General features: G+C 31.2%; 1 protein-coding gene and 1 pseudogene across 2 annotated transcripts; both read right to left on the reverse strand.

The window, feature by feature from the left end:
- Positions 1–1,398: 1,398 nt before the first annotated feature.
- Positions 1,399–4,282, reverse strand: LOC104779000 (putative zinc transporter 10). Its single transcript, XM_087504253.1, has 3 exons — positions 3,562–4,282; positions 3,111–3,260; positions 1,399–1,840 (listed from the first exon to the last, which is right to left on the reverse strand). The coding sequence occupies exons 1-3, from the start codon at positions 4,192–4,194 to the stop codon at positions 1,826–1,828; spliced, it is 798 nt and encodes a 265-aa protein (XP_087360379.1). The 5' UTR covers positions 4,195–4,282; the 3' UTR covers positions 1,399–1,825.
- Positions 4,283–6,231: 1,949 nt separating this feature from the next.
- On the reverse strand, positions 6,232–9,707 carry LOC104777162 (uncharacterized; annotated as a pseudogene). Its single transcript, XR_015592380.1, has 3 exons — positions 9,559–9,707; positions 8,788–9,240; positions 6,232–6,655 (listed from the first exon to the last, which is right to left on the reverse strand). The product of XR_015592380.1 is annotated as an uncharacterized LOC104777162 (transcript).
- Between the last annotated feature and the right edge of the window lie 4,576 nt (positions 9,708–14,283).

The raw sequence follows: 14,283 nt of genomic DNA on the forward strand, positions 1-14,283 counted from the left end.
ACACCATCTTCACCAGGTTAGAGCAGTCGGTAAGAAAGACAACGTCTTGGTTATCTGCACCAATCAGACATCGCATCGCCCATATAAGTGCTTCCATCTCTGCATGAAGAGGTGTAAGACTACGACAGAGGTTGGCGGCTCCCACAGTGGGAGTTTCCTCCCCAGAGGAGGTGCAATACTAGCCACGGCCCGCATATTTGTCTGTGGCTTTCCAAGACCCATCTACAAAACAAAGGTAACTCGAAGCAGGCCTAGCGACCACCAACCTAAGTCTGTCACTGTGCGTGACATGCTGAGCACCGAACGGCACATCGACTGTTTCATCCAGCTGGGCACAAAACCAGGCGTGAGGTTCCTCTTCTGCTATTCGCAAATCGCCAGCGGATTTGAATCCAGATTAGTAAAAACTTTATCATTCCGAGCTTTTCAAATATACCACAATATCCAGGGATAAACATCTGGGGTGGGGGACTGTTGAGCCTGCCAAAAAAAAAGAAATCCATACTTTCATAGATAGAAGCAGATGGAAAGCCATACGGCACTGTTAGTAAAGATGAAAAAGCCCAAACTTGCCTTGTCGGGGAACATTCAAATAGAACATTATTAATTGTCTCAACCGGAAAACCACAAAAAATGCACGTTGTATCACAACTCAAACCTCGTTTACGAAGATTTAAAGTGACTGTGACACATCATGTGATGACTTGCCAAAGAAAATGCCTAATTTTAGGAGGACAATGGATTTTCCAAACAAAAACCTGAAGAGGTGTAATGTCTGGACCACAGATAGTCCTTGCTGTTATCGTCTGTCGTAAGATATGATATCCCGACTTAACCGTATAAATACCAGATTTGGTGAAATGTCGTCCCAGCATGTCCGAACAAGTCGACATACCTAAAGGAATAGCAGAAATGATAGCAACATCTTCCGGCACAAAAGTGGCCGAAAGCAAGGCCATATCGTAGGAATTGTATTTTACCTTTTCTATTAGGCCTTTTGGGGTTATTTTTTTTTTAACATCTGTTTGAATATTTAATGTATATTTTAGATTCTTTCTATATTTTTATGATGGCACTTATTCAATGATGCAAAGTCTATTTATCATAAATAAAATAAAATAAAAACAGTTTTATTTTGTGAAAAGGTTATTTAAATTGTGCTCTCTTTTTTTTTTTTGATAGGATGCTTTATCTTTTTCATCAGGCCTCTTAAGTGTTAGTTTATTTGAGACACATATTTACTTATACTTTATTTGAAAAATATACTTTAAATATTAGATTTGTTCTACATATAACGCAGTTTTTTTCTCTTCACCTACATAGCTCATATCTACAAATTTTACTAGAACTCTATCTCCTTTACATCATGATTTTTAATTACCGTCATTTTATGCATTATTTAAGTAATGAAATAGCAAATTATTAAAACGGATCAGATGATCGCGTCGATATATCTCACAAGATATATGTATACTATCCAGTAGTTGATGTACCAAAGAGAAAGAAAAAAAAAAAGAACCAAAGTGGTACATCATCAAGTCCACTTAGCCAAAACGGCCATGCCACCGGCACCAAGCAAAACAGCGGCGTATGACTTCATTTGAAGCTTGATGCTCTGTTGCATCTTTTGACCCATAAAATCTGCGGCGAGAAGGTCCACTAAAGACATGTAGATGAGTAGTCCACTTGAGGAAGCATTGAGCAGTCCAACCGTTATAAGCGAGTCAGGGCTATTCTCTTTGTATGTTTTAGATACAGCCGTTCCTAAAACCACTCCGAAAGGCGTTGTGATCGCGAAAAAGAAGGCCATCACCGCCTTTTTCACCTACCCGTACCTTGCCTACACATGTTCTCAAACTCTCAATCATATGAATTTAACTTATTAAATTCAGTTCAGTTCAGTGCTTTCAAGATTTATAGTAGTCATTCAATTCAGTGTTTTCAAGTTTTATAAGAGCTAATGTACTTTTTGAACAATAAAAATAATCTAGTGTTTTTTAAAGTATTTCTCTTATATCGGTATCGAAGATCAACGCTAAAGGAGGACGTGTGATTTGATATTCACAAAGAATGAATGATACCCCCACATTAGTTTCTCTACATTTCAATAGTACTTATAAAATCAACATAGACGAGAAACCATATATACACAGTTCTCCAATATTCCTAAAAGTTTATGGATAATTAATTCAGACCAATACTTAGGAATGAAGAGGTTCACATTCTTCTAAAATAAGAAAATAAAATATATATACATTATTATAAAATTAAAAACTTAAACCGTTTTTTTATAAATCCAAATCGATATATCATTTCATTCTAATTATAAAATTTAAACCTTAACCCTAACCATCTTATTTATAAACTCAAACCGACATATAATTTTGTTCTCGTTATAAAATATAAATCCTAACCATCTCATTTGTAAACCCAAACCGACGTATAATTTTGTTCTAATTGTAAATTCTAAATCTTAACCATCTCATTTGTAAAACCAAACCTGCATATAATTTTGTTCTAATTGTAAATTCTAAACCCTAACCATCTCATTTGTAAACTCAAACCAACATAATATAATTTCGTTCTAATTGTAAAATCTGAACCCTAACCATCTCATTTGTAAACCCAAACCGACATATAATTTCATTCTAATTGTAAAATCTAAACTCTAACCACATCATTTGTAAATCCAAACCGACATATAGTTTCGTTTTAATTGTAAAATCTAAATCCTAATTTTCATTTATAAACCCAAACCAATATATAACCTCGTTTAATTGTAAAATCTAAACCAAACTAATATTTAATTTTCCTTAAATAAAAGTATACAGAATTTGTTTCCTTAATTTGTTTGTTTTTTAATTTAATTTTGATTTATTTTTTAAATGAAATATTAGATAGGACATTCTGATTAGTTGAGAGGAGAGAAGGTGAATACAAAGGTTCTCCCCTAGGGGTGAACCTAAGTATTTTTCATTAATTCATATGAGTCTATTTATTGAAGAAACACAAACAATAGATAAACATATTCGAGTTGAAACTGGATTAGATGTCCGGGGGTGGACATAACTACATCGGCCGAACTAGTTTATTAAAAGAGGGGAATTTACCTGAATGATATAGCCACCGAGTCCCATGCCTTCGAACATTTGGTGGAAGCAAAGGGCAGCGATGAGGCCTTTGATGGTGCAAGTATTATTAGTGGCTCCTACGGATAAACCGATAACAATCGAGTGCACCACTATTCCTAACTCCAATACCTAATCCATTTATTCCTTTCAGTATCACTCAATCATTAAGACATTTTATAAAGGTTTACAAATGTAATATATTGGAGTGATCCATCCAAAATAAAGATCTCCAATTTGGTTAAACTGATTTGTTTTGAACAAACCCCTATTCAAAAATGTTTTTGTAAACATTTAAAGACTTTAGTCAAATTGTTGAATTTTTATATCTCTATTTATATATTAAAAATAAGTAATATGTATAAATATGACTATATCAGTTAAAATAATTTATGGAATCTTCAAAAATAAAAGAGACAGAAGGAATACTAACGATGGCCATAACACGATATCGCAGAAGCTGTAAATTAGAAGTACCAATCTCCTTGTCATCGCTAAGATTAAGACCATGACCATGAGACGCGTGAGCTTGCGGGCGCCCAATCTCTTGGTCAGTAGTCTCAGCGGATGCCACATCAGCACGTGGCTCCTCCCTACCAGACCTGCTAAAAACGCTGGTGGTAATAGAGTCAACCATGAGTGTAAACACCGTGGAGATCATGGCTACAAAGCCGGTGAAAGGAAACTTGTGCCAGGGGTCATCGTTAAGACAATGAGATGAGAGCATTTCGAAAGAATCAGGCAAAACATGGATGAAACCAGTGGCGAGGATGATTCCAGAGGCGAATGATTTGACGATGAGGAAGAGAGATTTCTCCGGCTGGAACGCGGAAACCGTACGAGCAAAGAACGGGAGGCAAACGCCAATAAGGCTGGTGGTGAGGATTGAGAAGATTGCTATGAGTTTGAGATCAAATGCTCTGGTTTTGTCCGTACATATATTGCCAGACTCGGGTATACACTCTTCGTCGGATTCAGACAGAGCTCCGGGGAAATGTGAGATTGAGAGGATGAAGAGTAAGACGTTGATGATGGCCACAGAAAAAGTGACCGGAGATTTAGTCATGATCTCTTTCTTTGTTTACTGTGGAAGTTTTTAAGTTTGGGAAAGATAAGATTTTATCTTCGGCATATAAGGGAATTGACTTGACGGCTCACTAATCAGTGTCGACATTACGTACTAATCAGTGTCGGCATGTTATCTTATTCAATTATGTACAAGATAAACCAAGTCTCGAATATTTTAGACTAGGTCTAGGACGACGGTTCTCGACACATGCATATACATTATCCACTAGTTACACTACGTATAAGTCCCCCACTTAAGAAAATGGTCATATTAATTGTAAGTTAAAATTGTTTATGAATTGTAAATATGTGGTAGTACTATTAAAATGGATGGACTGAAAAAATTTCAAATTTAATTTGTTTTTTCTTTGGGTTAAGATTTCACTTGGTGTCTTCTCTATTGTTTGAGTAGACCCATTCTTAGCCTCTTTTTATTAATTACTTCGACCGAATCATAGCTCTTAGCCAACCAATAGTATCATTGAAGATTTCGGGCCTACTAGGCCTGCTCCATTATACAATACTATCTCCGGTTTTTAGTTGTCGTTTCAAAGTTATACTTTCTCTGTTTTAGTTGGCACTTTTTGTTGTCAATTAATTGTCCTTTTGAATTTACGATGCAAGTTTGTAAAATAAATTTTCAGTTTTGTTTCTTATTTTTAGCTTATTAACAACCTATACCAAATAAAAGAGTATATTAATAAAGAATAAAACATAAAATTTATTTGTTTTTTTAATGTAAGAAATTACCTAGAACGACGAGTAATATAAAATGAAGAGAGTATAACTTAGTCGTTGATCCGTGTTTATAGCTTGGAGAGAATGTGTGTAAACATGACACTATAGAAACGACTCATCATCTCTATATGAGTGACTAAAGGAGTGTGTGCGAGAGAAGAAGAGTGAGCAACTTGTAACAAGATTAGGGAAAATGTGGCTATGTTTATGGCTATTTCGTTATTTTGCTTGCTATGAAGCTTGATTGACACAGCTGACGGCTCAATTCAAGAGTATAAGAACGAAGGATTCACCCAAATCGATATAATGATGATGATGGAAACGAAGCTCTTTACGATTCTGAAGAGTTTGTAGATGTCCATGCTTCTTCTAATACACCTCCTCTCAAGGGCAATTCATTGATCAGGTATTTACTTCGTTTTGAATCACTTCTGATTGTGTTTCTCTTGAATTAGGGTTTTATGTGTGTGTTGTCCGATTTTATAGTGGCGTTTCTATGTACTGCTTCTTGGGTACTGGATTTTGTGCCTTTTTTTTTGTGTGTGTTGTGTGTCTATGGACACTACAACGAGATGTGTGCATGAGCTTGTAAATTTGGTTTGATATGTAAAATTGTTAAATTTGGGTTTTACTGTGGGTTTCCCACTCAAAACCAAAACCAATTGGCAATGAGTGGAAAGGTCCTAACCCTTTATATATTACTCAAGTCCCTTTACATCTTTCAGATGTAGGATCTTTTCTCCACAAGCCCCCTCGAGATGATGGCTCTTTTAGCCATTAATCTCGACAGAATCCATCACTCCCCCTCGAGATAATGCTCTCTTTTTTTAGCTATCTCGATAGAATTGGGCCTTCCTTTGGGTCATCAATTAATGAGGGTGATCGGGCCTCTATCCGGGCTGGACTAGTTAACGGGTCAGCGTGTGTAGGCTCTGATACCATGTTAAATTCGGGCTTTACTGTGGGCTTCCAACTCAAAACCAATTGACAATGAGTGGAGAGGCCCTAACCCTTTATATATTACTCAAGTCCCTTTACATCTATCAGATGTGGGATCTTTTCTCCACACGCCCCTCGAGATGATGGCTCTTTTAGCCATTAATCTCGACAGAATCCATCAAAAATCGTTTGCATTATACAATTTATTAATTTAATATATTCGATCAAAATTCATCCATATACACACCACAAGTTATAACTTGTATTTGTAGATTGTCATGTGTCTAAACCAAATTCTGGCTTATCCGTTTAAGGATTGTCATATTGAAATGGATTATAAAACTATATCAGATTAAAATAGAGAAAAATGTTTACCCTTTTATTAATATTATTATATTGAAGAAAATATATTTCTGGGTTACATTTTGTTTAAAGTATCATAATCATTCATGGAAAGATGGAGTAGGAGCTTTTGATTTAGGACACTTGCAATGACAATTATTTATACGTCCTTTATTGTCCATACATTCTTTGATAAGTACTCCTTCAAAATCTATCATTGAAGGGGAAGGACTAGGAGGGCATTTACCCCTATGTCCATTATGGTCCGTGGATTGTTTGTTGGCTCTTTCTAAATCCATCATCGAAGGAGAAGGAGAAGGAGTATGAGTTTTATGCTTAGGACACTTGCAGTGACATTCGGTGTTTTGTCCATTACGGTCCAGACATACTTTGTTGACTGTTTCTTCTGAATCCATCATCGAAGGAGAAGGATTAGGAGGACATTTGTTGACTCCTTCTTTTGTATCTATCATTGAAGGGGAAGGAGTAGGAGGACATCCTTTGCCTTCTCTAGCCTCGATTATTATGCTTTGACCTACAATTTATTTTAAGAAAAAAAACAAACATGTCAAATTAATTAGTATACTACATATGTTTGCAAAAATTAGTGTAGTTAGAAATATTAAATCGAATATACTATAAGCAACATCGTGACATCAAATATTTAACTTCATAAATATAATGGAAACATAAACTAAACGAAAATCTTCAAATTGGTATATTTTTTTCACGTTCACTTACAAGAGAAGGACAACAAGAGGGAGAGAAGAAAAGTCATCATAAAGGAAAGGTTGGTCATAGCTGAACAATGTTTCTATGTAAATGATGCTGGATGACTTAGGTTTAGTGAGAAAACTAGCTAGTCTTGCGTTGACTTATATATGGGATGGAGAACAGCTTTTTCACTTTCTTTGATAATTTAATTTTAAATTTCAGATTTTGTTTACACTAAATTTTAATAATTATTTTTAATCAAGACATTTATTTTTAATGATGCAATCCAAGATACAGAACCTATTTTTCACAAACAAAATTATGACATTTATTAAATTATCCGATCCAAGATACTGAACCTATTTTTTCACAAAAAAAAAAAAAATTACAACAATAAATATATATTAAAATTGTGCTTGACCTTTTTCATCAGACCTTTTGGCCATTAAATTAATTTATTTATCAAACTTTTTTTTATCTTTAATTTCCTTCAAAAAATATTTTAAATTAATATTATATTTTACCAATATAGAATATACCTTTTTCCATTAGTTATAATTTTTTTTGTCTAGTATAGAGAAAACTTTATTTTCAGTTATAAGTCTCATAAAACAAAAGTATTATAGTAATCTAAAGTTTTTAAAATTGTGTTTTACTTTTTTATATTTTAAAACAGTTTTTAATTTACTTTGTATAGATATATACTTTATTTCAATGTTTTTAAACCCAAACTAGACCGGCCAATCAGACGGGTCCAACCGCGACCCGGTAGACATTCCGGTCTGGATTACCTCTAAAAACTGGATAACTAGAAACCTGCAAAAAATCGAAAAAACCCGCTAAAAACCAGTGAACCGGTGGTTGAATCAGCAGGTCGGACCAATGGCTTATTATCAAATTAAAATATTTTATTTTTACCACACTTCAAACTCAAACCAAATTAAAAATATAGTTGCTATTTATAGAAAAATCACTGAGTTATTTTATCTAACTGTGTAAAAGTTTAATTTTAGTTGTTTAATACGTTATTATATATGTTTTGTTCATATATTTATAGAAAAGTAGATGTTATATTTATAAAATGTAAACAAACCAATAAATTAATTGACTCGTGGTTCAACCAATCCGACCATCAATGGACACAATCAGAAATTATAACAATTTACAAAATTATATTTTTGCTAAGAATCCCAAATTTAACAACCATCAATGAACCCATGAAATTCTAAAGTTTCTTAAGAATTTCTTAAACTAACTTTTTTCAAAATTAATAAAAGATATTTTAAGCAACTTTTGTTTACAGCCATTGATGGAGATGCCCTAACCAGAGAAAAAAAATCTAGCCGATGTGAGTTCTAAACCAATAGCGAAGGCCCTCTTCGTGAACAAGGTTTCCCGACATACTTGGTTTTCTCTTTCTGATTGTGTTTCCCTTGAGTTAGGATTTTTTGTGTGTGTTCGGTTTTATAGTGGGGTTTAGATACTTGGTTTTTTTTTGCATTTTTGTGTAGTGTATCCATGGACGACATTACAACGATTTGTATGCATGAGCTTGTAAATTTGGTTTAATATGTAAAATCGTTTGCATTATACATTTTGAGAAAGTCGATTAAAATTCATCCATATACACACCACAAGTTATAGTTATTCGGAGATCGTCATGTGTCTAAACCAATTTTTGGTTTATGCTATTAAGCATTGTCATATAGAAATCGATTATGTTGACCCTTTTTATTAATATTATTATACGAAAAAAATATATTTCAGGGTTACATCTAGTTTAAAAAACCATAATCATTCATGGAAGGAGTAGGAGCTTTAGCTTCTTTTTTTTCTTTTTTTTTTGGTGTAAAGGAGCTTTAGATTGAGGACACTTGCAATGACATTTGTTCATACGTCCTTTATGGTCCATACATTCTTTGATGAGTACTCCTTCTTCTAACTCTATCATTGAAGGGGAAGGACTAGGAGGGCATTTACCCATATGTCCTTTATGGTTCATCCATTGGTTGTTGGCTCCTTCTGAATCCATCATCATCGAAGGAGAAGGAGTATGAGCTTTATGCTTAGGACACTTGCAATGACATTTGATTTTCTTTCCTTTATTCCATACATACTTTGTTGAGTGTTTCTTCTGAAGCTATCATCGAAGGAGAAGGAGAAGGAATAGGAGATTTATGACAATTGCCTATATCTTTACCTTTTTTATTGTCCCCTTCTTCTGAATCTATCATCGAAGGAGAAGGAGGAGTAGGAGGACATTTTCCTATACATTCTTTGCTTTCCCTGGCCTCGATAATTATGCTTTGACCTTCAATTTATTTTAAGAAAAAACAAAACATGTCAAATTAATTAGTATACTACATATGTTTTCAAAAATTACTGTAGTTAGAAACATTAAATAAAATATTGTAGGTAGCATTGTGACATAGAAGAATCCTCAAAATATTAAATTCATTAATTACTGGAAACATAAAAACTAAGCGAAAATCTTCAAAATGGTAGATTTTATCACAAACTGCTAAACATAAATTACAATTCCACACAATTTGTATAATTGCTCAAATTATGCAAAATCTTGGAACCACTTCACCAGTAAAATGAATTACCAATGAACACGTTTACTTACAAGAGAAGAGCAACAAGAGGGAGAGAAGAAAAGCCATCATAAAAGAAAGGTTGCTCATAGCTAAACAATGTTTGTATAATTGTATGTGAATGCTGCTGGATGAGTTAGGTTTAGTGAGAAAACTAGCTAGTCTTGAGTTCAATTATATAGGGGATGGAGAAATTTTACATTGAATTTCATATTTTATTTATAATATATCTTCATTATTTATTTTTAATCATGACATTTCTTTTAATGATAAAATCCTAGATACAGAACCTATTTTTACACAAATAAAATCATGACATTTATGTAATGATCCAATCCAAGATACAGAACCTATTTTTTCACAAATATAACCACTACAATAAATATCATAAAATTGTGCTTTACCTTTTCCATCAGGCCTTTTGGGCATTAATTTATATATGAAACTTTTTTATCTTTAATTTATTTGAAAAAATACTTTCATTTAGTATTATATTTTACCATTACAGAATAGACTTTTTTTCCTTTGGTTACAATTTTTTTTTGTTTAATATAGAGAAGACTTTATTTTTCAGTTATAAGCCTCATAAAACAAAAGTATTATGATAATCTACAGTTGTTAAATCTGTATTTACTTTTTTAATATTTTAAAACAGTTTTTAATTTACTTTCTTATGAAAATATACTTTATTTTATAATGTTGAGAAGGCAAAAGTAAGGGGCTGTTATTGGAGATGTGATTTCTAAATCCATATGGAATTGTAAATTCTAAAAATTAAAACACATGGATTTTGAAATAACATGTTTTATCCTTGGATTTGAATCCTTCTATTTTACATTTTCAAATCCATTTAAAACATAATGTGGATTTTGAAATTCAAAAACAAATCATCAAATGAATAACATAGGATTTTAACAAGTATTTTAAAATCATATAACCAATAACACATAATTTTGATAAGTATTTTAAAATCAATGAATGAATAAAATATGATTTTTGTTTGGATTTCCATATCCATCAAAATCATAGAACCAATAACCCTCTCTAAATAAAGTTGTTGACAAAAACGAAAGATGACAAAAGTATAATTCTCTCTTCAGCTATAATTCTTTTTTTTTTTGGAAAAATAAATTTCAGCATTAAGAGCCCGAGATGAATATATGAACTCTACCAGAAATCCAGTAAAAAACCATCCATCCACCAAAAACATTGATCATATTGAAATTTTTAGATTTTTGAAGATCTATCAAATTCAAGATTTGGATGCATGGCTACACTTAAAATTTAACATATCTAAATCCATAGACGACCTAACTTAAGAACAAGGATTCCATTGGCTCAATATAATTGCACCTCTTAAGTATGTTTTAAACTTTTTATCATTCATTTGTTAGATATAGTTAACAAATGGTTTAAAATGACTTACTTAAATGAGACGTTTATTCTTTCAAAACATAGAAAAGTTGTCGATGGATACAAAGTGCTTAATAACTCATTGATAATCGATTATAACAATGAAGATTTTAACATAATTTAATTTGGGCAGTTGGGCACATTTTGGCCTGGTTTACGACACGCACATTTATCATTTATGCAACATGCCTTACGATAATCAGAGCATAACATGCTTCCACACTCGAGGTATGTATCGCATATTCCTCCATGATTCACATCGATGGTTTTTGTATTCGTCGCTGGTAATGGTAGACACTTGCAAGTTCCATCATCGCAGTATCCTAATTCTGGGCCTCTCTGACAAGATTGTAAGCCTTGACAGTCAGAGTTTACGTCGCATCTCTTGGCCTTTGCAAGATCTTCTCCTGCATAATAATATGAATAATGTGTTAGTTCAAACAGTAAAACAAAGGAGACTTCTCTTTCATACGAAAAACTTATATATGTTCCCACATAAACCTTAAGATGCATCTATAACATATATATTTCAATTTCATATATTTTTATTTCTCCAAGTTTCTTTTTAATAGTATAGTTATATGTTATTTTACTAAACTAAAGTGAGAAATGAAAAATATAATACTTACGCAAGACAACGAAAAGAAGAGTAACAAATAAAAACAGCTTCAACGAGACATTCTTCATTTTTTAAGTATATGTATTTTTTTTCTGTTTGCTTTCAATGGTGAAACTAAGCTATTCTTTATCTCTATTTATATACCATTTAGCACTAAAAGCTAATATATAATTGGAGATTTCTTTCTTTATTTACGATGTCCACCTAAAGAATATTATTTTTTACAATAAATTATAGAAAATTTGTTAGAAATATATTTTTTGATATACACCTTATATACACCTTTTCAAAAATATTCTAGGCTATTTTCATTTTTATCCTCCTTTCATTTTTATGACCATTTTATCCTTACATAAAAATATTATAATCAATCAAATGAAATACAAAACTTTCCCGCCAAAAAAAATTCCGACATTTTCCCGCCAAAAAAGTTCGAAAAAAAATTTTACAAAGCTTTTAAAAAGTTTTTATAAGGTTTTAAACAATTTAAAAACCTTACAAAAGTCTTATAAAACCTTGTAAAAACTTTATAAATGCCTTATAGAAACCTTATAAAAAATCTATTAAAACCTTTTCAAAAGTTCTAAAAACCTTTTCAAAACTTTTTTAAACCTTTTAAAAACTATAAAAAAACCTTATAAGGCTTTTACAAGGTTTTTATATGATTTTTTAAAGGTATAAATTTGAAAAATTTTGGCAGAAAAATCTAACTTAGTAATTTTGGCGGGATTTTTTTCATTTTTTGGCGGGAAAATTTTTTATTTTTTGGCAGAATTTTTTTTTTAATTTTGGTGATTGTACATTCCTGTTGTCACTCAAAAAGTGTAATTTGGTCATTTTATACATAAAGAGAGGTAGTTTTGAAAATAGTCAACATAGAGAGGTATTTAAAAAAATGAGCATACAAAATTGGGTATTTTTGAGAATGCTCCTTAACTATATTCATTTAATGTATACACTTACGTTACTTATTATTATAAAAAAATTATTTAAATAAAAATGAATTAAGTAAAATAAATGAAACTTTAATTAGTAAAAACAATACTATGAAAACTTTATTAGTAATAATAATGGAATCCAACTTTTAACAGAAAATTAAATGATCATACTTGAAATTTTTGAACGTGTTAATTAGTTTTTGAATGAAAGTAAAATTTAAATACATGTTAGAATAAAAAAATGTAACTGTAATTAAAAAAAGGTACTTTAGATTTCAGATTTTTTCTAAAAATTATTGTATTCTTTTAATCGTGACATTTAGTCAATGATCCAATATACATAATCTATTTTCGCAAAAACTACTACAATAAATCTAGTATATTTAAAATTTTGCTTCTCCTTTTTCATTAGGCCTTTTGGGGTTATTTTTATTTAAGAACCCATTTTTATACTAATTTAATTTAAATTTAAATTTCAGTTTTTATCTGTAAAATATTTTATTATCTTAAAATATGACATTTATGATTTATCTATTTTCACAAATGAAATTACTGTAATAAATCTACAACTTTTTAAAATTGTGCTTTACCTTTTTCATTAGGCCTTTTGGGAATATCATATTTAAGAAACATTTTTTTTTAATTTATTGAAAAAAAATTAGTAGATTTTGTCTATATTTTTATTTTGATGACACTTAATATTCATTGATGCAATACAGAGAGACTATTTATCATAAATAAAATTATTAGAGCAGTGAAGTAATCTTATTGCAGTGGCAAATGGTAAGTCTTTAATGCATTAGACATCATCACACCAGTGATCGAATCCCGCTCCCTACATTCGTAGGAATTTGGCTAATGGACCGATCTGTTGTGGTCCAATGGTTAACAAAAAAAAACTAAAGATTTGTAGGGAGCGGGACTCGATCCCTGGTGTAATGTTGTTTTATGCAATAAGGACTCACCATTGATCACTGGACTAACTGTCACTTCACAAATCTTTAGTTTTTTAACTTTGTGCTCTACCTTTTTTCCATTAGACCTATTGGTTGCTACTATATTTAAGAAACAGTTCTATTTTTACTTCATTATACTTTAAAATAATAAATTTATCATTATAGAACATACTTTTCTTTCTTCAATTATAATCTATTTTGTCTAATATAGATCATCGGACTATAATTTTAGTTATGGCAGTCAAGATATGGAGTCTATCTTCCACAAATATATTTATTATAATTATAGAAACTGTATTTTAGCCTATATGTATTTTTTAAATAGTCTTTATATAATTTATATAAAATAAAATATATATAATTTAAATATAGATTGACATATTTATGATCAAAATTATTGATTTTTCTGGCAAGTTTTATAAGAAAGGGATTCTACAGCTTGGATCAGATGAGATATATGTGTCCAATAATTTTTTTTATTTTCAAGCATGTACCGTAGGCTTAAATATATATAAAATATGAAAATATGCAAGCATATTCGATCACATAACCTCACGTCTATTTGATTTTGATATTTCTAAAGCCTACGATATAACTTATGTCAGTTGCATCGACATGTGACCAGTACAATTTAAATTAGTATATGTATGTTGTTGATTTACACTTCGTCTATACGATTAATTCTCGTTATATATCTCAACTCAATATTAAATATCTCGGATTCAAAAATTTTACAATAGCAAATAATCTATTTACGTTTAAGGATGGTGGAAATGCTAGATCTCTTTATCGAACGATTAAATACCATCTATTGTTTATTAAAATATTAGT

Source organism: Camelina sativa, chromosome 3 (genome assembly GCF_030686135.1).
Source record: "Camelina sativa cultivar CO46 ecotype springtype chromosome 3, ASM3068613v1".
Classification (NCBI taxonomy): domain Eukaryota; kingdom Viridiplantae; phylum Streptophyta; class Magnoliopsida; order Brassicales; family Brassicaceae; genus Camelina; species Camelina sativa.